This window comes from Myotis brandtii, unplaced genomic scaffold (genome assembly GCF_000412655.1).
Source record: "Myotis brandtii unplaced genomic scaffold, ASM41265v1 scaffold154, whole genome shotgun sequence".
Taxonomy (NCBI): Eukaryota; Metazoa; Chordata; class Mammalia; order Chiroptera; family Vespertilionidae; genus Myotis; species Myotis brandtii.
The window spans coordinates 6,041,846-6,069,695 of NW_005355584.1; the positions used below are offsets into that span (position 1 = coordinate 6,041,846).

At 40.8% G+C, this 27,850-nt stretch overlaps 1 protein-coding gene across 11 annotated transcripts in view; it reads left to right on the top strand.

Moving 5' to 3' along the window:
• Positions 1-27,850, top strand: part of ZNF407 (zinc finger protein 407) — a 384,238-nt gene that overhangs the window by 136,461 nt on the left and 219,927 nt on the right. For 9 of the 11 annotated variants that reach the window (XR_001361154.1, XR_001361156.1, XR_001361155.1 and 6 more), the window contains exon 4: positions 14,224-14,298. The exons of 1 other annotated variant lie outside the window; for it this stretch is intronic. Coding sequence is in view for 7 of the 10 variants with exons in the window: in XM_005861574.2 (XP_005861636.1) it covers positions 14,224-14,298 (75 nt within the window). In the remaining 3 variants the exon portion in view is untranslated. Of the gene's footprint in view, positions 1-14,223; positions 14,299-20,067; positions 20,147-27,850 lie in introns of those variants that run through there. One more of the 11 variants, XM_014535904.1, reaches the window with a different exon arrangement.

A 27,850-nucleotide genomic window follows, 5' to 3' on the forward strand; every position in this document is an offset into this window, starting at 1 on the left:
CCAAAGAACATTTCTCACTGAATATTAGATCCTGCTTGCAGCTGAACCAACCATCTACTAGTTCCTGTGGCTCAGCCACCTCCAGTTCCTTCTCAGACAGGGCTGGTCACTCCCCACTGACAGCCCTGATTTTCACTATTGTGTTGTCCATTTACTTAAAATATCACAGACGAAATTTGAAGACAAATTACATGTAAAAGTAGAAATCCCTTTTTTGGTGGATTTATTGATTGGAGTTTTATTTCTTGACATAAACACCCTTGTGTATTTTAGCTCCTGCACATTTAATCAATAAAGACAATACCAGGATTATATGCTTGGATAGGTAGAGACTCTTAATTTTTTAATAGCAATCATTTATGGAGACTTACAGCATTTCATGCAATATTAGGTACTTTACTAGAAGCTTCTATATATACTATATATAGATATGTTTTTCTTTAACCACAAATCTCGGTTTTCACTTTACCTCAATTCCACATTACCTTGGTTTTCTTATTTGGAAATTAAGGCTGGTAGTACCATATAACCGATAATTCCCAGTAAACATTTCTCACCCTCTCACCAGGATGGTAAATTTCAGAGGTATTGAATTTTTCCTCCTTGCCTAGCCCAGTGAGGAAGTTTTCTTTTTGCTCAAGAATGAGAGTGGGACTCAGAGTCCTGTGAGCCAACACAGGGTTTGGGCTGGGGCTGTGGCCTCTTCCTCCTGCTTTGGGGCGGGATCCGAATCTTCAGCATCCCTGTACAATCAGTTGTCAGTTCCTGAGCCACACTTCCTGGCATGTCATCTTCACAACCACCCCAGGTGGGTACGGTGTTCTCATCCAGTCATCAAGGCCAGACCCAGACCAGGATCACTATGTTCCGGCTGTGCTTCGCGCCTTTTCCCTGGGGGCTGTGTGTATTTCATTTCTGTGGACCATATCATCACTTTCCATTCCCAGGATGAGAGCTAACAATAACAGAAGGTCCCACCATGTTGTGCCACCTTCAGAATAGTTGAGGTAGCTCTAGGTAAAGGATTCTGTATTGAGCTCTGTGGCTTGTGAGCATTGTCTTCCCTCCCTCCCCTCCCTCCCTCCCTCCCTTCCAACAGGATAATTTTCCTGAACATGTCTGACAACACCATCTGTTTCTGATCCCTCTTCTAGATCTCATATCATTGGTTATAGCCATTCTCATTCAATAATTTTTTTTTAAATCACTAGTATAGTTGTTTACTAAGTTCATTTGTTTTTTCCTCACGATTTAGGTATCAGCAATTTCATTTTTGTCTTACGTGTGATTGTTATTAATTGAACCAGGGTTTCATCACTGTTACCAGAAAAGCATAGCTCAGACCCCGGTTTTTTACTCTCAATTTTAGCATTCCTTTAGTATATGGCTACTTGTGTTGTTTCTCAAGGTTGGAAATAAAATACACTTACTCCCATCATTGATTTCCTTACTTATTTTGGCAAATGACTTTATAATTAAGAAAGGAAGGAAGGAAGGAAGGAAGGAAGGAAGGAAGGAAGGAAGGAAGGAAGGAAGGAAGGAAGGAAGGAATACAGCAGACACCTGAAATAAGACCAAATATCTGAATTAGAGTTGATAAGACAGAGACAAGCAGAGTGACTAAGTAGTCAGGTGCAGCCTGGGTTCCAGTACTGCCTGGTGCCACTGGCAGTTTGGGGACTTACTCGTCTGTTGTCGAGTGCTTTGTGACGGTGAATAAGCTGGTGTATAAAAGCACTGAGAACAGAGCTTGGCAATCTCTCTACCTACAAACAACACAACACAACTCAATACAAAACATACCCTAATGTGTGACTGCTTTCATTATTAAGAATGTGGTTAAGATCTGGATATCTACACTGTAATATTAAGGTCTTTGGGGTATAATATTTATAGTTCTGACAGTGCTAATAGTTACATTTTTATAGGGCTCCTTATTAAGTGACAGTAGGATTAATTCTTGAAATAAAGGAGTACTAACTTGGTGAATGTCTCCCCTTCCTCTTCTGTATAGTGTAGGGAATTTTGTTTGTGTTACTACCTTGAGGTTCCTTATAGGAATATTTCTGATGCTTGCTGCAGCTCACATTTTATAATATCTAGAAGCTCACTGCTGGTTTTTGGACATAGCATGCTTACTCTCAGGAAAGGTGTTTGTTTCTTCCTGAGGAGTTTTCAATAAATGTAATAGCATTTATTTTTGTGGAAAAGCAGAAACATTCAGGAAAATAATTATAATTTTAAAGCATTAAAGGATTACTGATAACGTTAACTGTGGGGATGTTGTTAATTTGTTATTGAAGGAAGCTGCTTTATGTAAAATGACAAGGGTACTTTTTAGATGTGGAAGTTGTGTGTTCTGTGTGATGATTACAACCAAAGGGGCAATAGCATTCCAAAAATTGTGTCCTGAGACATTTGAGAAACAGTGAAAGACAATGCAGTTTGCCTTTGAACCACAGGGATTTGAACTGCACCGATGCACTTATATGTGTGTCCACTTATATGGGGGTCCACTTATATGTGGATTAAAAAAATACAGTCAATTTATTATCTCTTAAGATTTTCTTAATAGTATTTTCTTTTCTCCTGCTTATTATATTTAAGAATGCAGTATATAATACATATAAAATACAAACTATATATTAATCAGCTATTAATGTTATCAATAAGGCTTTGATCAACAGGAGGCTATTAGTGGTTGAGATTTGGAGGAGTCAAACATGCATGGAAGGTCGACGTCCCTAACCCCTGTGTTGTTCAAGGGTCAACTGTACTTGGTTTTCCCTAGCAATGATTTGGTAAAAGAGTTTGAGAAATGTAATTTTCAGGTGTTAACACTTGTATATAATACTAGTAACCCGGCGAATGAATCTGTGCGCCAGTAGCTTGCTGCCGCCCTCCTGTAGCTCTCTGCCGCCCACTTGTAGCTCGCTGCCCCACCCTCCTGCTGTTCCAGTTGTGACGCTGTAGGTTGTCACGGTGACGCGTAACAACTATTTGCATATTACATCTTTATTATATAGGATATTTCATTTTATTATGTAAATGAAGGTTTAGATTTAGATTTTGTTTTATATTGTATAGCATATGTTACATTTTAACAGCAATCGTAGTGTGATCTTGATTTCTGACACTTGGAGGATAAAATATTTTATCTTGATTTTTTAAATAATAAAACCAATGCAGTCTCACTCAATTGGCTATTGTTTTAATAATGATCAGCATTTTTATGTTTATTTCTAAGCATAATTATTCTTGTTAACTGATTGCATGCTGTTTACTTTTGTTTGACCTTTTCCACAGAGCATTAAATTTTAGTTTGTATTGTCATCATGTGGAAATATTTTCTTTTAAATTTAAGAGCATTTTTTTCTAATCTCAGTGAATTAAAAAAATCTCTTCTATATCAACTACTTGGTTTTTCACTCATTAGTTTGGAAAGATTCATTTTCATGTAGAACACTGCTTACTGTAATGATCTTATTTGTGAAACCTTTTATTTCTGTGCTAGGGGCCTGGTGCATGAAATTCATGTGTGTGGGGGGGAAGGCCCTCAGCCCGGCCTGCACCCTCTCCAATCTGGGACCCCTCGGGCATGTCTGACTGCCGGTTTAGGCTTGATCCCTAAACCGGCAGTCAGACATCTCTCTCGAAATCTGGGACTGCTGGCTCCTAACCACTCACTTACCTGCCTGCCTGATCACCCCTAACTGCCCCTGCCTGCTGGCCTGATTGCCCCTACCTTGCCCCCCTGCCGGGCCTGATCGCCTCTAACTGCCTCTGCCTCGGCCCCCGGCCTAAGCCGCAGTCTGGCCTCCCTCTGCGGGAGGTGACCTGGTGGTCGGGGAAGGCGCTGCCCCCATTACCCCGCTGCTGCTGCCACTGCTGCCCTGAGCCTGAGCCCTTCGCAGCTGCGCGTTGGCCCTCACAGCTGCTGTGGCTTTGTCTGGAAGGACGTCCGGAAGGTTGTCCGGAAGATGTCTGCCCTAATTAGCATATTACCCTTTTATTAGTATAGATTATTACCTTTTTTGTTTTTCTTATTTTCCATGAGGATGTAATACTTCATTAGTCAGCAGGTGTGGGGTGGGGGAAAGAATTCTGTATAAAGGTCACCAGGCATGAATACGACTTTTGCATTTTCAGCTCCTTGGCCACATTTTCTTGAAAAAGTCAAAAGGCACTTATCTTCCTGGAGCCCCAGTTCCCTTTTTTCTGAAGTTGAGCTGATAATGCCTCAAAGCATGTCACACTCAAAGGCTAATATGGGCCAAGTAAACAAGGTTTAAATTTATGTGGGCTGAAAAAAACCAAAAGCTTCAATTTTCATAGAAATGTAGGTTTATTTCTATAGAGACATGCTGAATATAAAGGGCTAAATAAATGAGTAATCGTTAATTAGTATTTGTTGTTGGCTGAATGTGGCCCATGGGCCGCAAGTTTGACATGCTTAGACAGCTCACTCCTTCAGTTGTGAGGAGCCAGTCAAGGCGCCTGTGCTGTGTAAAATGCAAAGCATCATGGTATTTTTTCCTTTTTAATTTTTACTTATTGTAGATAAAGAATATACATAATTGAAAACTCAATTTTATGTCAGCGTAAATTTGACATTATTTGCTTCTGTTTTTGTATGCTTATATGTCAGAATACAGTAAAGCACATGCATACATACATATATATATGGGATTACATTGTGTGTAATGTTTTGGTGCTTTTAAAATCTACATGTCATGAGAAATGTTTTGCTCTTTTTCTTGATGCATAATATTCCAAGATAATCATGCCACTCCTTAGGTTGTCCTCACTTTTTGTTGAAATGTAGCCTTTTTCCTTTTATTTCAGATTCTTTCTTGAGGGTATATTTCAGAAATTGGAATACCTGTTCAGAATGACTATAGAAGACTAACCTTGACTTGCTTTGGACTTGGTGCTTTATTCAGTTCAGAAAGGAACCTAGGTGATCTTTGTGGGCTGAGGTGCAGTGTGAACCTGTTTGTAGACTAATGGTGTGATGGTGGTGTATGGGATGAATTGTTAGGGTGAGCACCTTGCAGCTATAGCTCTGATGAAATTGTCTAGTCTAAGTGTCATTATGTAGAAAGAGAAGTAAAATTTTCATAGGGAAACTAGAGGCTGGGTGCATGAAATTCATGGACTCGGGGCGGGGGCGGTCCCCTCAGCCCAGCCTGCGCCCTCTCACAGTCTGGGAGCCCTTGGGGGATGTCCGATTGACGGCTTAGGCCCACTCCCCACGGACATCCTTAGTGCTGCCATAGAGGTGGGAGAGGCTTCCGCTGCTGCACTTGCCAGCCGTGAGCCCGGCTTCTGGCTGAGCAGCACTCCCCATGTGGGAGCACACTGACCACCAGGGGGCAGCTCCTGCATTGAGCATCTGCCCCCTGGTGGTTAGTACGCGTCATAGTGACAGGTTGTTCCACCGTTTGGTCGATTTGCATATTAGCCCTTTATTATATAGGATTAGTGAAGTCTATGAATGACTTATGACTTTGAGAATATGATAATTAAATTAGGAAAGTGGTTGGGGTGATAGAATTAGTGAAGTCTGGAGGAGACCATTAGTGAGGGAAGATCATGACTGTTAGATGTTTTTTAAGGTGTCGTCATTTCAGACAAGAAGTGCCCTCGGAAGGCCATGAATAGAGAGCCATCTACCACGAGGCTATGTGTTGAAGCCCATGAAATTAGTTATGCTTTTGAAATATAACTGCATGTGAATAAAAGTTTCACTCTGAGAGGGTGGGAGCAGGAACAAGAATTGGTGATAGTGAGAAGCAGGAAATAATCAGAAGTGGTTTAGAAGAACTAGCACTCGAAGTAGGTTATTGGAAGGTGAAGGAAGCAGTAGTGAGCAGTCCATTCAGACCTTCCATAGATAACGTGTGATTTATTAACAGATGTTTATTTATATGACACTTGAAAATATATCACAAACTATTTTAGGATAATGAAAAGATGCAATCAATTGTCTTAATAAACACTCATGAACCAAATTACAGTATTTGGTACATGGCAGTCGAGTTCCTCTGTGTATATTTCCTCTTCTGCTCACCATATAGTGATTACTTTGTTTGTTGATTTATTTACTTCCTAGTTTTGTGCATTGAAAGGGCTTGGACTCAGTGATACCCAGAAGCAGTCATCATTGGCGCCTAGATCTTACTCTTTATTTAGGAAGCGAGACTGATTCCAGATCTACAGCACAGAGAAGACACAGGGATCTTGGAACACCTTGTGCTGGGAAACAGGGAAATACCTGGACATTAAAAGGAGAGATGTCAACAGGACATAGTAGCCAGCCTTAAAGGGTCTCCACTGGCCTATTTGGGGGTAGTTTGAGAATTAAAAACCATAATTATGGTAATTTATTATAAAACATGGAATAGAAATGAAAATTCAAGAGTCCATTGAAAATGCTCTTGAAGGAGAGTGAGGGTGAGAGAGTATCTTATGACAGATGGGAAAATGATGAAGTTGTTTATAGAAGAAAGCCAGCTAATAAAGGTAGGAGGAATGAGAGAATTAGAACACTCCCATTTTGCAGTCCTCATGATAATCATCAAGGTGGTCACCATTAGTTAATGAGCACTAAAACCATGGGGAGATGGTCGTTAGAGAACAGGGTGTTGACACAATGCCAGCTTCGAGCAACTACCTGCATTTCTTGCTCATGGTCCATTTCATCTTCAAAGCCAGTAGCAGAGCATCTCTGACCTGCTTTCATAGTCAGCTCTTTCTCTGACTCCTTTCTCCCGTCTTCCTCTAACACATTTAAGAACATTTCGAGTACACCAATCCACCCAGATAATACTGGGAAATTTTTCTACTTTAATGTCAGTGGGTTTGCCACCATCATTCCCCCCCTACCATGGAACCCAGCAGGTTTCAGAGATTAGGGTGTGGACATCTTTCAGGAGCCACTGCTCTGAAAGTGATGTGAAATCACTTACTGCAGTATGAAAATCTATAACTCATCCATCTTTTATAACTATACCATTACATATAAAACTACAGTATAAGAATAATCTATTCATTACGGTCATTTTCAGAATGGTAATATCTTATTAATCATAAAAAAGACATTACACAATATGGCAAAATTTTCTATATATTTTTAATGGCAAGTGACATTTGCTCTAAAAGCCAGATCACATTATTGATAATAGGTTTTTGTATATCTAGAACTTACATGGGAAGGGGATTGTTATTCTTCATTATTTAATATTCTGCTTATACTTTCTGTTTCAGCCTTGTGGACTTTGGCAGATGAATAGACTGCTGTTAATAAATAAACACTAAGTTGTTTAGCTTGTGCTCACAGAAATTCAATGGCTTTGATCAACTAGGATTGTTGATTTTAGAGGAGGGGGCCACTTTTCAAGTTCTAGATTTTGGGTTCCTACTCAGATTCACAGATGGCAGGCAACTACTCTTCCTGCTAACATTGTACCCAATTCTGAAGGCACTGGCCAGTGGGAATAAGGACATGGGAGGTAGTGATTATTTCTTGAACCTCTGAGCCTGGGGTGGTTAATAGCTAAAAGTGGCAGAGATTTATAGTGCTCAGAATGTGTCAGGTACCATTCTGTGCACTGTGCAAACATTAATCTTATAGCCCTCATAACAGCCCCATTAGGTAGGAACAGTTACTACCACCCCATTTTATGTAAGAGGAAACCAAGGCACCTGGTTGAATGACAGGTGTGAGTTTACAGAGCATGTTCCTGGTGGGACCAGGATGGAAGCCCAGGCAGTTTCTGTCCAGAATCCTGCTCCTGCCACATTGGTGCTCTCATGTATTCATCTTGCATCACAGGGATGAAGGTAGGAACCACTGGGTGGTGTTTTCTGTGGAGCACCTGGGTTCTGCACCCATGGGAGCACCCAGGCCTTTTGAAGAGACCAGAAAGGAAGGAAGGGATTGAAACGGGGTGGAAGGTCCAAAGGCCGATCTGGGAGACTCGGCCACAGTGGGCTCTGTCTTGACTTTGGGAGCAGAATTCTTGGTGATGTGGTTTTCTGGGCAGATTTGCTTTTTTTGTGGGACTCTAGGATTTAGAAGGAGTTTAAACGCTTTGAAAATAATATTTCTTTTAAAGATATGTTAAAATTCAGAGTTCAGAAGTTTCACTTGATTAGGCCATTCTTTCTCCCAGTTAGGTAGAATTATTATTTTTAATTTAGAGATTTATCAAAGTTAAAACTATAAAAGGCAGCTGTGGGTTTGTGGCCATATGAATGTGATTGTTTCTTATTCTTTAAAAAAAAATATATATATGTATATATACATACATACATAATTTTATTGATTTCAGAAAGGAAGGGAGAGGGAGGGAGAGATAGAAACATAAGTGAAGAAAGAGAATCATTGATCTGCTGCTTTCTGCATGCCCCCCACTGGGGATCAAGCCTGCAACCTGGGCATGTGTCCTGACCAGGAATCGAACTGTGTCTTCCTGGTTCATAGGTCGATGTTCAACCACTGAGCCACACTGGCTAGGCAATTGTTTCTTACTCTTTGCTTATTGCTATTACTTGATCTTGGGGACCTTTATTATTCTTTCTTGCCTCCTCATCTTGGGGATCAATGTAAACAAAAATAGATATCTAATATAAATGTGTCAGAGTACTTGTTCACATCGCAGGTTAGTGCTCTTCATATAGGTGGGTGGTGGTGTTTGAGGTGATGGCTTTGTCACATTGCTTCTTGATTTTCTAGTTTGTCTTGCACACATCACCTGCAATTTCATTGGTGCTGATCTGTGTATCACGTAAGGTGCTGCCTGAACTGGCCTAAGGCACATAGGCTTTTGGAGTTGAAATCCTGAAACTGTTCTTTTGCTAGATGTTACCACATTATGGCATGATTATAAATAGCAGTGCTAATATTAGCTATGGTTTATTAAGGTGACTTCACCTGTCCCTCATGCAACATTGTGTTTGCCTTATTTTGTTTCATCCTCACAAAACTCTTAGGAAGCGTTGCTTCCCTCACACTTGAATTGAGAAAATTGCCACTCAGAATGTCCTCAGTGTTCTCAGTTATAGGAGTCACAGAAGGCAGAGCCGTGGGAGGACATCGCCTTTGCACTGGCTCCCCCACACTTGCTATCTGCATGTGTCTGTGAACTGCTCCTCAGGGATGAGGGCTGCTCCAGTCAGCCCAGTGTGGCAGCCTTTCCAAGTTAGCTGGGGGGACAGGTGGCCACGAGTGGGGTTGAGGTGACTGTTTTATGTGATCCTCAGGTCGCCTCTGCCAGCTAATCTTGCTGCTTGTTGGTTTGTGTGTTTGTTTCCCGTTTCTTCAGCAGTGACTGAGGACTGTCGGTTATATTATTGTTTAGTTCACCCTGTGTTCTGATAGGTAGCTTGGGACCTATGTGGCTGTGGTGTGGAGGGGACCAATGGGAGAACTATGTAGTTACTCAGCCGAGGAAATGAATGTGCTGATATCATTATAGTCTTACATCATAGTCTTAAGCTTACCTGTTTTTAGACATTTTTTTAAACCTATGTGTTCCTGTCCTTAGATTTTTTTCAAGTAGTAGTTGGATATTATATCCTATAGGCCTATCTTTAAGGAGCATCTGACCTTTTTAGAGAGAAGAGGAAACAAATAGAAAGGTAGCAGAAATTTACGACTCATCCTGTTACTGCTCCCTCTCTTTCCTCTGATGCTAGACACACAGCCTGTGCAAACCTGATTTTGGTCCCCGAGTTAAACCTTGACATGGACAGAGTAGGGTTTAGGGACTTCCCGAATGTCGTGGCTTTGGGTGTCCATTGCCTTCACATCTCTCTAATTGCATTCACAATGAATTTTATTGTGCATTTTATTTACCTTAATAGGTCAGTCAGATAATCTTACTTGATTCTCAAGTGGAAATAATTCCACAGCGATAAAACCTAAGCAACTGAAGGATGAGGTTTATATTATACTAGAGGCCCAGTGCACGAATTCATGCACAGGTGGGGTCCCTTGGTGTGCCCTGCGGAGATTGGGCCCCAACTCGCAGCCCCAGCTGTGCCCCAGCCTTGCAGACCCGCAGTCCTGCCTGGCATCCCTCCTTGGCCTGGCACCGCCCCCTCACCTGCTCCACCATCCCATCTGTGGGGTGATTGATCATGGCTGGACCCCCTGCTGCTGCTGGTTTCCATCTGCATGGCAATCGATCGGAGCAATCGAGCCCCCACTCGCACTCGCCTTGGCCTGGTGCCACCTGCCCCACCATTCTGCCAAGGTCCCACTCTCGTTGGGGCCCATTGGGGCTGGCAGCACCTCCACTGCTGCCCGCTGCCAGGGCCATGTTGCTGATGCCTGCCATGTTCCGTGCCACCGCTGGTGGTCAGTGCACATCATAGCGAGAGGTCAAACTCCTGGTCAAACGACTGCCTGAGGGGACAATTTGCATATGAGGCTTTTATTATATAGGATTGATGTGCAGGAAAATTTATTTTAAAATTAGGAGATGAAACATGAAAGTTTTGTGTTGGAAGTAGAAGTCTTAGCTGGGATGTAAATGTTATTACTGTGCTGCTCTTTGACACCAAGAACAGTTCTAAGTGATGTTATTTAAGGCAATTATATATACTTGGAAATCAATTATATTTAAGAAATACTGTTTCTTATTACTTCAAGGTGTTTCTTCAGGTTGTCAGGCACTTGCCAGATGGATAGCTTCAGAGAATACAAGACTGTTGATTTGGCCTCCTGTTTGACATCCAAGAGAGGCTTCCTTATCGAATGTGTCCCAGACTGGCGTTCTCCTTCAGAGCAGCTTGGTATTTCTAGGCCAAAACTTTGAATGATTTTCTTTGCCTCCCTATCCAATCCATGTGGAATTTGGTTGGCTCTAATCACAAGTATATATCTGGAATTTGACCCAATCTCTTCACTGCTAGCCCTTGGTCCAAGCCACTATCATCTTTGCCTGGATTATTGCAGGAGACAGTTAATTCGCCCCTCTTTTCTCTCTCCCTCTGTTCTCCTTTCTTTCTTCTCCTCTCCCTTCCCTCTAATTTAGGAATCTATTAAAATGTGAGTCCGACACGTCTCTTCTCTGTTCTGATGCCTGCGAGGCTTTTCTTCTCTCGCTGGGTACAAGCCCAGGCTATCATGGCCTGTGAGCTGACGCCCTCACCGAGCCTGCTGCTCCTGTTCCGCCCTGCATTGCACCCTCTGAGAATGGTCTCTGGGTGCCCTTCTATGGGTTGCGGCTCCCTGCTCCTTGCCATGCCCAGCCTCTCACCCCCTTACTCACAAATCACATTCCTGAGCCACCAACATGTACAATTTGATCCCCTCCTGTTCAGATCCCCTCCTTCTCTAGTTTTTCTCCTTCCACTTATCACTATTTAAGAGGCTCTCTGTTTTCCCTTTGTTCTGTTTCCCTCACTGGGCTTTCCATTTTCCAGTGGTTCTCAACCTTGGCTGCACATTAGAATCACCTGGGAATCTTTTTAAAATCCTGATTTCTGGGCCTCATCCTCCGGAAATTCTGTTTCTTTGTTATGGGGTGGGGCCACAAACCCCATAACAAAGAAACAGAATTTCCGGAGGATGAGGCCCAGAAAGAAACAGAATTTCTGGAGGATGAGGCCCAGAAATCAGGATTTTAAAAAGATTCCCAGGTGATTCTAATGTGTAGCCAAGGTTGAGAACCACTGCCGTTTTCTGAGGCTGGGACTTTGGATTGTTTGTTACTGATGCCCTGCAGCTGCTGAGAATGCTTCTAGAATCGTGCAGGTGCTACTGCGGACATGAACAATCACATGCACTCGGCTGCGGGTGGGCCCAGGGTGTGGCAGCATTAGAGACGCTCCATCTGGTTGAGAAGCTATAGGCCGTGGAAGGACAGCTCCACAAAGGCCCCACTTGGTCTGATTTCCATCCCACCCCCTGAAGCTGCCCACATCTTAAGTGCTCAGTGTGCGTGATACAGGAGGGCGTGGGTGAAGGCAGGAGCAGAGCTTTGCTGATTTGGGATTATTTTTGTCTTACTTTTCATGGTATCTAGATTATAAATTTTCCAAAACAGTGAGTATGTTAAAAATGTTAAATCTGTGAGGATGGTAGTGAAGGGTAGGCCACAATCAGTCATGACGTGTTGGTGGTGTTATGTCCATAGAGGTTGGTGAGTTTAATTAGCATTCTATGATTGCTAATCCTAAATCATGCCTGGTTTAGAATTTTTAACAGAGGATATTGAGAATTTTACATTACTCATGCTTTCCGTGGACCAAATTTAAAGAATTTTTACTTTAAATCAGATTTTGGGTGAATAAATATTTTGCATTTGACTATAACTACAGTGCGTTTTAGAATTATAAAATTTCCCCCTTAATATCTATAACACTTATTTAGTGTTATAGCTATTCAGTGGGATCATGTAAGCATTTTCCATTAGGTGGAAGCTGTCCCTCCCTGTGTACTTTGTTCCCCTGTGCGGTATCATATTTTTGTTTCAATTCTTAAAACTTAAACATTTTAACTAATATTTTTTCTTTTTAAACTGCACTGCATTTTCTAAGCTCAAGTCTCTTAAATTATACTTGCTCATGTAAATAAGCTGTGCTTTGCAACTTTGGGTTCTTAACCTTTGCTCTTTGCTATTAGCTTTATGCTTTTTTAATTATAGGAAAATAGAGGACAGTAGGGAAGTTATGACTTAAATGGACTGTTGTTATTACTGTATTCTTTCTTAAGGAAATGAAAAATGTTATTTATTTTGTCCTAATCAAGCAGAAACAAATAAAGAATATTTTGTACTGTTATTTTTACTAACCTTTAATATGATCACAGTTTGATTCTTCATATATAATAATTATTTTTTCATTTTAATGATTGATGGTGTGATCAGTTATTTATAGTTGTCCATAGTAATTATATATTAGATGGAATATAATGAAAATATTATTTTCAGCGTATAGAGATGGATTATTTGAATAATTAAGTAATAGTCATTTAAAATATTAAGATATATTATTTTAGCCACAAAACTGAGGTTCCATAATATTGTAGGAAAATAACCAAATCGACCATACATGAAAAGAAAAGAAGCAGTCTCAGTTTTAGGAATTGTTTCAGTCGTGGCTTTTGACACATCTCTTCCAGAGGCCACAGTGCTTCACAGTCTCACGAAGCCCGTTTGTGCAAACATGTCCAGATGAATTCAGTGTTTAATGTTAAGAATCTTATAACATGCCAATTTGATTTGTAGTCCCTCATATCATAGAATGCTAATTAAAATCATATTTTTGCATATGTCATGCCTTTCATGTACATATGCAAATAGATTCTGTTGCCTTTCAGCTACTAGTAATTAACTTTATGAAGGACAGCTGTAATACATAATTAACAAAAATGTTTGCAAGCCCTTTTACACTGAAAGTTACAAGAGTAAAATTTATTTTTTTGCTCATGAAGAGAGCCATTTGAGTTTGATGCTTCTGAGGGAGATCTAAATTGTTTTAAACAATCACAGAAAGTAATTAAATCGATGTTGTACCATATTCAGTAGAAGATTGTTGCTCCATGGACTGGCTGCAGATTCTTGTCCATTTCATATCTATGTCAACAAAATTGGATTAAGTGAGCTGATTTGTGTATGAAATAAGATAGCATGTCAGGTAATACTCTTTTTTTTTAGTGATTCATATATTCTTGGTACTTCAGCACATTTTTTTTTTTGCCTGTGCTGCAGATACAATAAACATTTATATCATTGTTAAAAACCTCTCTTCAAATTATTATCATATTTTTAAGGCAACTCCATGAAGGCTATTCATTCTATCTTTTACAGTCCCTTAAATATTTAATAAAATGACATTTTCTGAAATCATCTCGTGATTGAAGTGTGGGATCAACTAGGGGGCAGTGAATGTTATTACATTGAGATATTGCTTTCTCTTGTTTCCTGACAGTGAAGACAATGACTAAAGAACTAAAATCATTGTTTTGGTCACATTAGTATACTCAAATAAGAAAATGAGCCAGTCACTTAAATGCAGTTATTTCTGACTTCCAAATATTATAGTAAATTTGATCTGTATGCAGCTCTCTGTTTAGCAAGAGTGCCATTATAATGTGCATTATGTTACATCCATATATACATGCCTATTTTTAAATACTTTTTGTACATAATTCTAGCAGAGAGTCAAGTTTTAGTTTTATAATTACTGTTGTTTTTTTTTTTTCTTTAGGGTTGCTTTTGTAATGAAGAAGCACTTAAATACTCATCTGCTAGGCAAACATGGAGTTGGCACCCCCAAAGAAAGGTAATTTTCATTCACTTTTAAAAACTTAATATATTTTCATTTCAGAATTTGTTTAATAAGGTGACTTCTAGAATTTTTTCAAGTCTGTTCACATGGTTTGCATTTGTGGTACTCTATTGTTGAATATCATGTTTTATGCCAGTGGTTCTCAACCTTGGCTGCACATTAGAATCACCTGGGAATCTTTTTAAAATCCTGACTTCTGGGCCTCATCCTCTGGAAATTCTGTTTTGTTACTAATGTTGTGGCCCCACCCCATAACAAAGAAACAGAATTTCCGGATGATGAGGCCCAGAAATCAGGATTTTAAAAAGATTCCCAGGTGATTCTAACGTGCAGCCAAGATTGAGAACCACTGTTTTATGCCCTTCTCCCCCCAAAATGTAGTCATATTAAGATTTGAAAGGATATGAGGAACTTTGAGTTTGTGAATTTGTAAAACAATCTTCAAATAGTAGAAGAGTTAAATTAGAGGGAATTGACCTCTGCTGATACATTTGAATGAGCTAAAATAAGTATGTAAGACTACACTTTGTCTATTTTCCCCTTGTATTTTTATTTTGAGGTTTTAAAATAACATTTTTGAATTCTTACTGTAGAATTAAACATTGCTAATATTAAAGAAATACATCTTTGTCATTCCCAAAATAATACTACAGTTGCCATGTCATGAAAAATAACACTGTAATTATTATGTCATCAACTGCCAGGCTTTCTTTTTCCTTGCTATTGTATCATAATTGGCTTCATCACCTAGAGTTAATCGTATTAGGTGAGCTGCAATATAGTATGTCAGCTACCAGGTGAGCATGGCTACTTCTGAAATTTTTAAATCTTTAACACCTGCAGCCAATCAGACCCAGGGCAGGTACTCTCACCTTCCTTCAAAGATAATCAATTTTTAGCTTTTCTCAAATCCTCCAAGATGGTATCAGAAATTCTAGACACTCCTGGAATGTTCTTTGTTTTTAATACTCTTTTAAAATGTCAATAATCATGCAACTTATTCTGTCACACTATATCCTAGGGCCTCTTCTGCCATGTTTTAAATGTTTAATTGCCTTTGTAAAAATTTAAGATGCATGTAAAATACTTTTTTATGTTTACAAGGAATTTAACTTGACGTTTCTATTGAAGGCATATTATTTTCTTTAGCATTTTAGTTTGGACATGCCTGCTGTGTCAAAAATGGGATGTCCCATATGTTTACTTTTTGCCTTTGGTTTCTTATACTTTTCTTTATAACATATTTAATTTGAGTCAAAATGTATATGTTGAACATATCCTGGATGCATTATTCTTGAAATTCAAAAAATTCAATATTATTTAAATTATAATTTGTGACTTATGTTTCATGATTTCCAAGTTATGTTTCATAAGTGTTTAAGAAGTGGAAACAAAACATTTTTAATTGCTGGATTCTCATTGCTTTCACATGGATTATCTCAATTACTTATTCTATGACCTTATTAGCAGTATATTATTATTCTAGTTTCATAGGTCTAAGAACTGTGATTTAGGAATATACAATTTTTTATTCAATAACTCAAATGTTAGAATTGTTACTTTTCTTACTCCAATTCCAGTGCTCTTTCTTCTACTAATTATATTATCTCACATTGAGAATCTATACATATAGGTACTTAGGATGTTTTATTCACAAATAAATTGGAATGAAAACAATCTAGATCAGATAACTAGTAAAAAGAAAATACTTCCCTACTATATAACTAGTATACATTTTGAACTCAACTATGTAATTTATTATCTTACACATATATTTATCCTCCAGGCACTTCAAGAATAGTAGATACCATATATATTATGGTAGAAGTTTGGTTTTTCCCTTTATCTTTTCCTGTACACTCCAGGAACACTCTCTTGCTTTCACCCATTTCAGTCCCCAGTACATAAAGGGAGTCTAAAAAGAGGCAAGAGAAAGATTTCATGTTTTTCTCCTCTTAGAGATATGATATGCTTTTTCAGCATTGCTGGTACGATTTTTCTCCTAAAATCGGGAAATGAATATCAGGTGGGGAGTATAACCCATCTTCTGGGTTACTACCTTCTGAGTAGTCCAAATTTATCTAAAGTAAGCATCTTAGACTGTATTGCTTTTCCTCTTAAAAGCTCTGAGCTTCAGGTTACTTTCTGTTTATGGTATCTGTTTAGAGGAGGACATTTTCTCTTATGCATAGAAATGCTAAGTCCAAATGCCAGGACCTCAGTAGCAGTATAAGTTTCTAGTGGACATCCTAGCTGGAGAAGACTAAGGGTTAATTAGCAGTACCTAGCACAGTAAATGCCAAAAGGATCTCTCCTTCTACTTCACTTTCCTCTATTCCTTCTTGAGGGAATCATGCCTTTTAGTGGTTGTAGGAAACAAAGAAACTACCAGCATGCTGAACCCTCACTTTGGGCATAACTGTTCTCAAAATTAAGTTAAACATTTTTTTTTTTTTTACCTATTTAAAACATTAGTGTCTTGGCTATAATTTTGCAAGCTTGCTATATTTTAATTTCTTCAGGAAAGTTTAATCAGTTTATTTTTTTATGTTTTGAATTCGATTCTCGCCTTTTATGCATTGCATATTACAGCAAATAGTAATAGAAGTTAGCTAAATAGGCTGTGACCATTAAATTAATAATGCATTTTGTTTGCAAGTATTTAGGCCTTGTGCTTTGACTGATGTATGCAAAAATGATAATTTATTACAAATCAGTTCATATACTTACACTATCGTTTGATGAACCAATAAATTTTCTTAGCATGACTGTGATTAGCAACAGAAAACTAAATAACTTCAAATATATTTTTTTTGACACCATGAACTCCTGAAGTGATAGCTAGTGTAAGAACATACTTTTAAGTTCCTTAATTTGCATGAACTTATTTCAAGGTCGTGCATTGCCATATTTCAGAAATCTTATACACTTAAATGTAAATAACTAAATATAGCCAAATTCACATTTTAAAATAAACTCCAATAATTTTGCAACTTTACTCTAAAGTATTCCCTATTTTAAAAAAGTAATTCTCCTTTCGTATAGTAAGCCATAGTATCTTTATGACTTTAAAGTCGTTAGCAGTAATCTAGAAAATGAGCTTCTGCACAGTTCCACGATTGAAACAGCCATGAAGTACCTCTGTGTGAAGGCCAGGCTGTATCACAGTGGAGAGCGCTGGCATTGAGGGTTCAGCACTCGGCTATCAGCTGGCTGTGAGTGACCGTGTGAATAGGAGGAGGGGAGACGACCGCTCAAAACCTCTGACCTTATCTCTGCTTCTGTGGTGTCAGGACCCTGTCAGGAAAGGCCACACTGGCAGCATCTCAGGAACAAGACTGACATGCTCTCGAAGCCACTTGTACCAGGAAAGGGTTTTAATTTTATTTTTTAAAGAATAGTTTATTGATTTTTAGAGAGAGAGGAAGGAAGAGGGAGAGGTAGAGAGAAACATCCACCTGCTGCCTCCTGCACATCCCCTACTGGGGATGGAGCCTGCAACCCAGGCATGTGCCCTGACCCGGAATTGAAACAGCAACCATTTGGTGGATGGGATGATGCCCAACAAACTGAGCCACACAGGCCAGGGCCCAGGAAAGGATTTTAAAGTGATGCCTGCATCAGTGAGTCTCAGAGTTAAATGTTTTTATACAATAAAAAGAAATGCACTTGTTTTTTTTCCAGTTATTAATGAATACCCACATCAAAACCTTAGTATTTTTTTTGTGTGAAACAGTTTCTGGAGGAGCCTATGAAGGTTGTGTGTTTTTTTATTTTATTTTATTTTTAAATATATTTTATTGATTTTTTTACAGAGAGGAAGGGAGAGGGATAGAGAGTTATAAACATTGATGAGAGAGAAACATCAATTCAGTTGCCTCCTGCACACTCCCTACTGGGAATGTGCCCGCAACCAAGGTATATGCCCTTGACCGGAATCGGACCTGGGACCCTTAAGTCCGCAGGCTGACTCTATCCACTGAGCCAAACCAGTTAGGGTGAAGGTTGTGTGTTTTATTGTCAACATAGCTATGGGTTGTGTTCAGGCCCCTGGGCTGGCTCAGGGCTGGTGTTTTCATACAGGGGCATACATTTCCCCCTGGCCTCCTTCAGATGACCCAGCCCTATCATTGGTCCTGGGTTCTCCCCTTTTATCAGACATTTGGGATTTGGAGTTGGTCATCTTTCTTTATCAGTACCTTTAATGTTACTGAGAAGCAAAATCTTTCCCACGCAGTCTCATATGTACTAAATATCACTGAGTCTTACTGTGGGACAGAAATTCTGTCAGTCTTTTGGCATTGATCTGGTCTCCTTTTCTTTCTCTCTTTTCTCAAAACCTTTATATTTATACTAGAGGCCTGATGCACAAAAATTCGTGCAAGAGTAGGCCTTCCTTCCCCCGGCTGCTGGCACCAGCTTCCCTTGGGTACCTGGGACCCGGGCTTCCCTCCTCCGGCCACCTGCAGGCACTCCGGGACCCTGCTTGCTTCCTTCCAGACCCAACTTCATCAGGAAGGACTTGCAGAATGACGTCTGGTCTAATTAGCATATTACCCTTTTATTATTATAGATGTAAAATTGTATGAAAGTATCACCATTGTTCCCTTTTTTCAGTTTAGATGTAAGCCTCACCCTTTTTCTTAAAACATGAAAATCCTAAACCCATCATTCCTGGGAAAAGCACATATACACATACACACAGTTACTCTTAAAACTTTGCTAGCAATACTTTGTGTTGATTAGAAATTTAGGCTACTTTTAAATGAGAGAATAATACCATGTATAAAAACTCTGAATTAAGAAGATTGAATTCATAGTATGACATTAACTCCTGTTATTGTCACTTTACTATCCATTTTAAAGAAATAGTTTGCCTTTGGCTAAGTTGTTATTACTGCATGTGTTTCCTTTTATTAAAAGAATCAATAGTTTTCCTCAGTGTTTATTCTGTGTGAATTTCTGCAAGGTGAATACTGAGAGGAAGCTAAATCTCATGGATGCATGCATTGAGATATATTATTCCGTGTCGTCTGTCCCTCATGTCAGTCACTTCCTGTTTCCTGGCTTCTGGCTCATGCTCCCCCAAATCCACTGCGTATATTGGTCTACACTGTCACTTCTTCCCTTACTCTGATGTTTGGCAATCTTTTTTTTTTTCTTTTCATTTTTCCTTTCATGATGATCAAATTTAGGATATTTTCAGGATATTCTCTGATTTAAAAAATATTTAAACAAGCAACTCTGTTGAGCCAAAGTGGAGGACAAACATATCAGTTCTTTTCATTTAGGCTGCTTATTTGAATGAGAGGGTGATTGTTAGATTTTAATGACTTCATATTGCTATTGCATGAGTGTAAGACTGTCTTTCTTCTATGTTCTCCCTTTTCTCCATCCATAGACAGTATCCAGTTTACAAGTAGGATGCTGTGGTTATTGGACATGGTCTTATTGTGGCAAAGTGGGACCGAAAAGGCAGATAGCCCTGCTCAGTAATTACCTTTACATGGAAAGATAGGAAGAAGTCACATCAGTTCAGCTAGCCAAGATTATTATTTTTAGAAAATTTCCTTCTATATTTTCCTGAATTAAACTGACAAATTATTAAGGAACATAGGAGATATGTATATATTTTTTACCAAAGTCATCTTGTCAGCACATAGGAAGTATTTCTAAATTTAAATGGATAATTTAGATGTTTTGCGGTTGCTTTATGACAATCGTTTTCTTCCTGAAATCACTATTTTCTAACTTATATTATAGATTTTCCAGTGAACATTAACAAAAGTAAGTTCCAGTGGTGTAGAATTCTGGGACCTCAGTTCCTCCTTTATTTGTTGAAGCTTCCGGCTCGATTTTTTTTTGGGAAGGGGTTGGACCTAGCACAGGGAATTTTTGGGGCTCATCTCTGAGGGATAGAAGCCCTCTTTTCATGCTCATCAGTCCATGGGTTCCTAAGCTTCCATGGAGAAGGGCCATCCTACCTGGACCACCTGGGTCCTAAGTATTCCTCAGATGATTTACTTTACTGTAACAATACTGATTCCTTCCATTCATTTGTTAATGAGAGGTCAGTTTTATTGTTGGATTAGGCCCATCACTAGGGAGCTGCTTTCCTTCACTGCACTGTTTTTATTTTTTCCCCTCCAATAAAACTGATTTTTTACTTAGTTTATATGGTAATGACTTAAATTTTAAAAGTAACCTTATAATAACCCATGTATTTATTGTAAAGATAGTGCTCAGGGTCCTGCTCATGTCATATCATCCTGTGATATTCAAGATTTCTCTCTGGTCTTTATTCCAGGAAAAGGTGTGCCTTTGGGAAACAACTTGTCACTTTGGTCTTACGTTAGCACATTGTGGATAGGATTGAGTTTTCATCTTTGTGTTCATTGCTGAGAAGCTCAGTGCCAAAATTGAAGTCCACCTTCAGAAAGCAGGGTGGGCTTCATGGGGGGGTTTTATTTCCTACTGTTATTTCTTCATCCATCTCTTTTCCCCTCTGGGAAATTCCCATTTCATGTGCGTGATATTTTGTAACAACCTTACATAATTCAGGGGAAGTTTTACAATGGGAATTTTTGTAAAGCAGGGTCAGTATTTGTTTGGGAGTTCACATTTCTTCAGCCACGTAGTTTTTGGGAGTAATGTGTTGATCAGTGTTAGCCCCATTATGAGGCTTTTAAAAAATCGTCCTTGCCCACTGTATGAAAACTTAGCGTATGTCTTTGTATTACTCCAATGGTGCTTTTATTTGTCATGATTATCTGTTGTTTGAAGAATTCTTGCTGAGCAGACGTAGCTAGTGTGTCTCCCCAGCAAAGATGGGAGCACTGTGTGCCTTGTACTCCAGGTGCTCGCCCTCCAAAGTGGCTGCTGTTCTGAGTGTATCTCGGGTGTGTTGATAAAATACCATATTTGCTACTTAAAAAGGTAATTCTCATGATAGTAGTAGAGGGATTTTAAGTGTTAGTAGTATATATGTGTTACAAAAGTATAAGATTATTTTCTACTCTATGATTCATTCTTTAATTTTAAGCCAGCATTTTATTGAGCATTCATCTCTGTGTCTTTTATTATTGAGCTTAAATAAACCTGAATATTATATGATTCTTGTTCTTTAGAATATAAGGGTTCTTATGCAGTTATCCATAATGTATAAAAAACAACAACACAATGACACAGAAGAAAGTTTTAGAAGAGGGAACAATTAATCCTCCTTAAGGGGTATTCTGGGGAGGCCAGTAAGGGCCTCTCATTTATTCCTCCAATAAACCTTTCCTACATCTACTCCAGTTACTACTGTGTTCCAACACTGAGATGGTAAGTAGTGTTTGGAGATGACGCAGCCTCTCTTCTCGTGACCCTTCTAGTTGAAGGATTGAGGGTAAGGACTGAAAGATAACAGGCACATAAAGGAAAACGCATTTTATTAGGTGTCAGGCTCTGATGAAAATACAGGGGTGTGCTGTTCCAGAACATGTCTGAGAGAGGGATAGTTTAGGAGGGGTGGTCAGGAAAGGCCCTTTTAAGGGGCTACATTTTAAATGGGACATGGAGAGCAGAGAGCACAGTTGGAGTCTTTGAGAAGTGTGTGAACTCGTGGTATCCTAATCTAGTGTGCCTGGTGTGACCTGGGGCACCTGACTCAGGGGGTGTGGAATAGGTGAGGAACTGATTCCAGACTGTGCAGGTTTAAGACATGGTCTCCAATGTGGCATTTCATTTAGTGGATGTGGGAAGGGTATGGATGAGCCTGCGACACCGGGTTGGAAACAGGCTGAGAAGATCCGTGAAAGCTGCCTTGGTTACTTTTCTCTGTACATCAGAGGAGCCAGCACAACCTAGAGCTGGTCTGGGATTCTACCCCTGTCAGTGTAGAGTCCAGACACCATGGAGAGACTGGGGGCAGGTAGATGGTGATGTCACAGTGACATTTGCTGGGGACCTCCCTTCCTGCTCCCTAACAGACTGCCTGGTCCCTTTTGTTCCTTCAGAACCAGACCCAGATGCCTTCTCCCAAATTACTGTTGCAGAACTAGCTGCAAAGAAGCCTTTTAATTATCCATTTGATTTTGTTAGACACATTCTTTTCCTGACTCACAATCTACATCTTCCTTTTTATCCACTTTGTTCTGCCTCTTCCCTGATGCACTCAAACTGTATTCCATCTCCTGGTTATCCAACCAAATTATTTTTTACTTCAAGTCTCAGTCTGACGTTCTGACTTCTAGGAGTCCCTGTCTTATTTATTCCATCTCTAGTTGATTGTTTTTATTTTACTCCTGTGGAGTATATATAGAAATTCCTCTAGCCAATCACTACTGTCTCCTAACAAAGAAACCCAAGACTGTACCAGTACTGCGCATGTTAGAACTCTGTCTCTAGTGCTAGTTCAGCGAGTTTTTAGAACAGAGATGTGTGCTTTACTAGTAGTACTGATGATCCTTATTAAAATGACATCTTATCCTATTGCTTTCTACTTCATTCCTATGTAGAAATAGATAAAATTGAGTTTTGTGGACTTAGTAAACTATTCTTTTTCTAGTATGTATGTTCGTTCCCATTGCTCTTGCAGGCAATAATACCTTGTTGTTGAATGTGAGAAGTTAATTTTTTAAGGGATTGTTTTCTTGCTATCATTTAATCTAGTAATTCAATCAGGTCTTCAATATAGGATTATCTGTTCTTTTAAATTTTAAAAAAGACAATGAGTAAGTGATCTCAAATATGATGGATGGAATATGTTAAAGGTTCAGAGTATAGGTGTTTCTACTGGCAGGCATCTAGAATATTTTTGTCTATTCTCTTCTTTTATTTTACTTAAGTTACTTTTAGAACACTGGGCTTATACATCTGGACTCTGACTAAACTCTGCCTTAAGCTCTTGTCTTTAATTCCCAGTCAGCGCCAGAATTAAAAAGAACAAAAGCCTATATGTTCACTGCAGCCTTCAATTATGGTTAATTACCAACTTTATACAGTTTCATTATATGTACTGACTTTTTGTGAGAGGTTCTTTATATTCGTGATGTCTTGGTACTTGCTTATAATAGTCCAAGATTAAAAATTTTCCTGAGAAATTTTTAGGAAACTTATAACCTTTCTGAAATAATTTTTGTAAAGTTGGATCAAAGCAATTTGATTATCCATTTTAACAGAAGAGAAACAAGATGTTTACATTTTATTATGCTACAGAACTCTAATAGGAAAAACCAAGTACTTACATAGGTTATTCTCTAAGATATTTCCTCCCCCATTCTTTTTTAGTGGTAGGGTCACTTGTGTAATAAATTGTGAGCTTAAAACAAAGGCCCAAAATATGGTGCTACTCTCATCAGGAGAAAACAGGCAGTGACATGTGGATCTTGAGTTAATCTTAAGACAAAATCACAGTCTTACAATGTCAGCTAATTCTTTATTCCTTTCTAAAGAATTATGACACCAATTGATATTTACAGAGATATTAACACCTCCTAACATTGAGTTAGATGAAATCAACACTTAGGTTAAAAACAGTCAAATATTGGTATTTCGTATGAGTCAACCTTATTCTACTTAGAGCTATTTCTAGCATATGATGTTAAAATAGAGATCCGCTTTTCTGGGAGGTAATCATTTCCATTGAGTTTTAATATAATCCAGTTCTTTCTTGTTTTGTGATAATGATTTCCTGGACATAGCCTTGTATAGTGTGATTTCTGTCTCAGCATCCCCGTTAGTATTTCCACTCAGCTCCCGCTGGAAGCCATGCCACCAGTCTTGTCTATTCTCTTCTTTTATTTACACACTGGCCTGGGTCAGTGTGCACTTTCTTTAAAGGCCCAGATTTTGTCTCACTGTGGAAAGCCTTTCCTAGATTTTCAGTCTAGACAGTCACTTCTTAGCCAGAAGCCTGATGTCCTTTCCTCTTAGCACATTGTTTTGTTTTCCTGTTGTTAATGTGTATGCCCTGTCTCTACAGTAGATGGTTTCTTCTCTGTCTCAGCTTTCCAGAGGGTAATCAGCACTTGTGAATATTCATAGATTTAAGATATGGGATCTGCATTGGAACTCTTTTGAATGGATTTCTTCTTACTTGGTCTAAGTATATGATTTATGATCGCATTATGGGAAAGGTCTTGCAGATTAGTGAAGTTCTACGTAACTGTAATGTCCTCCTTCTTACTGGAGTCAACCTCGAGTGCGCTCTCTGTGTACATGTGGCCTTCTCCCCTCTCATCTGTGATGCTGAAGAGGACACCTGTCTCGTTTCTCAGGGTTTGGTGAAGGGGACATGAACTGATAGTTATACAAATACAGAAAATTATACTATATACATAGCATTTATAATTAACAGAGTGCTTGTTTTTAGATGAAAACATTAGTGGTTTGATGCTAAGGTATGCATATTATCTCTGCCCCCATTTTATGCTAGTCTGGTAGAGCAAAGAATTATGGGAAACAGCAGATTCAGTACAGCAGGTTCAGTAGAACACATATATGAGAGTTTTTATTTAAATTAGACACAATTTTTCTTTTTAGCTAATTATAAAACAATAATTTCCCCATTCATTCTCACAGTGCATTGTGGTGTTCACACTGTCTTTTTTCTCATCTCATATTTGTAGTTATACTAGAGGCCCTGGAGGGGTCCCTCAGCCTGGCCTGCCGGGGATCAGGCTGAAACCAGCAGTCCGACATCCCCTGAGGGGTCCCGGAGTGTGAGAGGGCACTCTGCAAAGTTGCTGTAGCTTGGCAGCTCCTGTGTTGAGCGTCTGCCCCCTGGTGGTCAGTGTGTGTCATAGCTACTGGCCAGTTGGCCAGTTGGCCAACTGGCCAGTCGCTTAGGCTTTTATAGATATAGATAACATGCATATGCCATATATTTTTGGCATGTAGAAAGTGACAGACTTATTGCTGAATTTCAGGTCTTTTCAAATTTATGCCTTTGCCTTTTGAAAAAGATATATTGTTCATATGATAATCAGATTTGGAAGATGAGGAAAAACTTTAAGAAAGGAATTATCCTAATATTATTTACTAGAGGCCCGGTGCACAGATTTGTGCATGGGTGGGGTCCCTCTGCCTGGATGTCGATCGGGGCCGATTAGAGCCCTCTTGCTCAGTCCTGATCAGGGCCAGTTGGGGCCAGAGGCCAGGGAGGGGCCATAGGAGGGATGGCGGTAGGGCTCCAAGGCATGTCTGGCCCTGTCTCACCCAGTCCTGGTCTCACCCAGTCCTGATCGGCCTTACCCCAGCAGCAAGCTAACCTACTGATCGGAGCATCTGCAGGGCCAGCCCAGGTGGGACCTTGGAGGAGAGCTGGGGTCTCGGAGGAGAGCTGGGGTGACGGGCCAGGGGAGGAGGAGGGAGGGACGTGGAGCCTGTCCTGTGGGAAAGGCACCGGGCTCCTTGGCTGCCCCCACCCAGCAGCTTTTCTAGGCCCTTGCACAGCTGTCGCTCTCTGCCCCTCGCTGCCTCCTGCTTCCTTTGAAGTTTTGGACTCGGTTTTTCCGACTCAGCCCCACCCCCCACTCTGCTGCATCCCCGGGAGCCCGAGGCTGCCCCTTGGCCTTGGGCAGGTATGCCTGGCCCGTCCCCCCATAATGGTGCTACCCACTCTCCTGGAGTAGTTAGTGAAACTTAACAAATAAAAAGAGACAGCTCTGAAGATTATAAATTGCGCACTGAGAACGCCACAGGCTGCTGAGGGCTGCGGAGTCCACAGCTCTCGGATCATGTGTAGCAGCCTCCCGCGCCACCTGGTCCCTCCTGGCTCCTGCCCGCTCCTGCCTCTGCCTGGGGCTCAGGCCAAACCCTGGGAGCTTCCTGACAGCTCTCACTTCACACCTCACTTTCCAGTCCAGCTCACCAGCGCCTGCAGCAAGCGAACCTACCGGTTGGAGAATCTGCCCCCTGGTGGTCAGTGCGCTTCATAGTGACTGGTCGAGCTGTTGAACTCCCAGTGTAACTCCCGGTGGAGGGGACAATTTGCATATTAGGCTTTTATTATCCTACTAGAGGCCCGGTGCACAAAAATTTGTGCACTCGGGCAGGTCCCTCAGCCCGGCCTGTGCCCTCTCACAGTCTGGGATCCCTCAGGTGATGACCACCTGCTGGCTTAGGCCTGCTCCCTGGGGGATCGGGCCTAAGCTGGCAGTCAGACATCCCTCTGACAGCCCGGGAGCCCTCGGGGGATGTCTACTTGCCAGCGGGGAGCAGGCCTAAGCTGCAGTTGGACATCCTTAGCGCTGCTGAGGAGGTGGGAGAGGCTCCCACCACCACCGCTGTACTGGCAGCCGTCAGCCTGGCTTGTGGCTGAGCAGAGCTCCCCCTGTGGGAGCGCACTGACCACCAGGGGGCAGCTCCTGCATTGAGCGTCTGCCCCCTGGTGGTCAGTGTGTGTCATAGTGACCAGTCATTCCCAGTCGTTCTGCTATTAGGGTCAATTTGCATATTACTCTTTTATTATATAGGAATGCCTGGCCAGCCTGGGTGAGGGCTGATTGCTGTTTGCATGCTGACCACAGCCCCTTCAGGGTGGGGGTCCCCCCTGGGGTGCCTGGCCAGTCTGGGTGAGAGGCTGAGGGCTGTTTTCAGGCTGGCCAAGCCCCCCAGCGGGGACCCTCACCCCATGAGGGTGTGGCCAGCCTGAGTGAGGGGCTGATGGCTGTTTGCAGGCTGGCCACAACCCCCAGCCACCCAACCTCCCAGTGGAGGCTGGCTGGAAGCAGGTATCTGGGATTTATTTATCTTCTATAATTGAAACTTTGTTGCCATGAGTGGAGGCCTCAGCCGGCTCAGGGCTGGCGGGAAGCTTGGCTTCCTCTATCGCCCAGGCAACCAAGCCTCTTGCTTGCTCCAGCTCCGTGTCTGCCGGCAGCCATCTTGGTTGGCTGGTGGGCGTGGCTTAGGGTGTAGCGAAGGTATGGTCAGTTAGCATCTTTGTCTTTTATTAGTGTAGTTATAATAAAAGAGAAACATGCAAATTAACTGTCCCTCCGCTATGCTTAAGCCACACCCACAAGCCACGCCCACCAGCCAATGAGGAGTGAGTATGCAAATTAATCCTACAGAGATGGCGGGTAATTTGCATACACAGAGCAGAGTGGGAGAGCCGGCATCTTAGGGGGGCGTGGCTCCCTTGGTCGCTTCCTTGGTCACTCCCTTGGGGGAACGTGGCTCCCTAGGTAGGGAAAACCCAGAGCGTGGGGAGCACCAGGAATTCTGGGAATAGAAGTTTTGGTGGCAGCCCAGGGCCAGAAGTGGAAGCCCAGACTGCAGGGAGCACCAGGAATGCTGGGAATTGTAGTTCTGGTGGTAGACGGATCTAGACACTAGAGCAGGGGTGGGCAAACTTTTTGACTCGAGGGCCACAATGGGTTCTTAAACTGGACCGGAGGGCAGGAACAAAAGCATGGATGGAATGTTTGTGTGAACTAATATAAATTCAAAGTAAACATCATTACATAAAAGGGTACGGTCTTTTTTTTTTTTTTTTGTTTTTTTTATTTCAAAAGGGCCGGATCCGGCCCGCGGGCCGTAGTTTGCCCACGGCTGA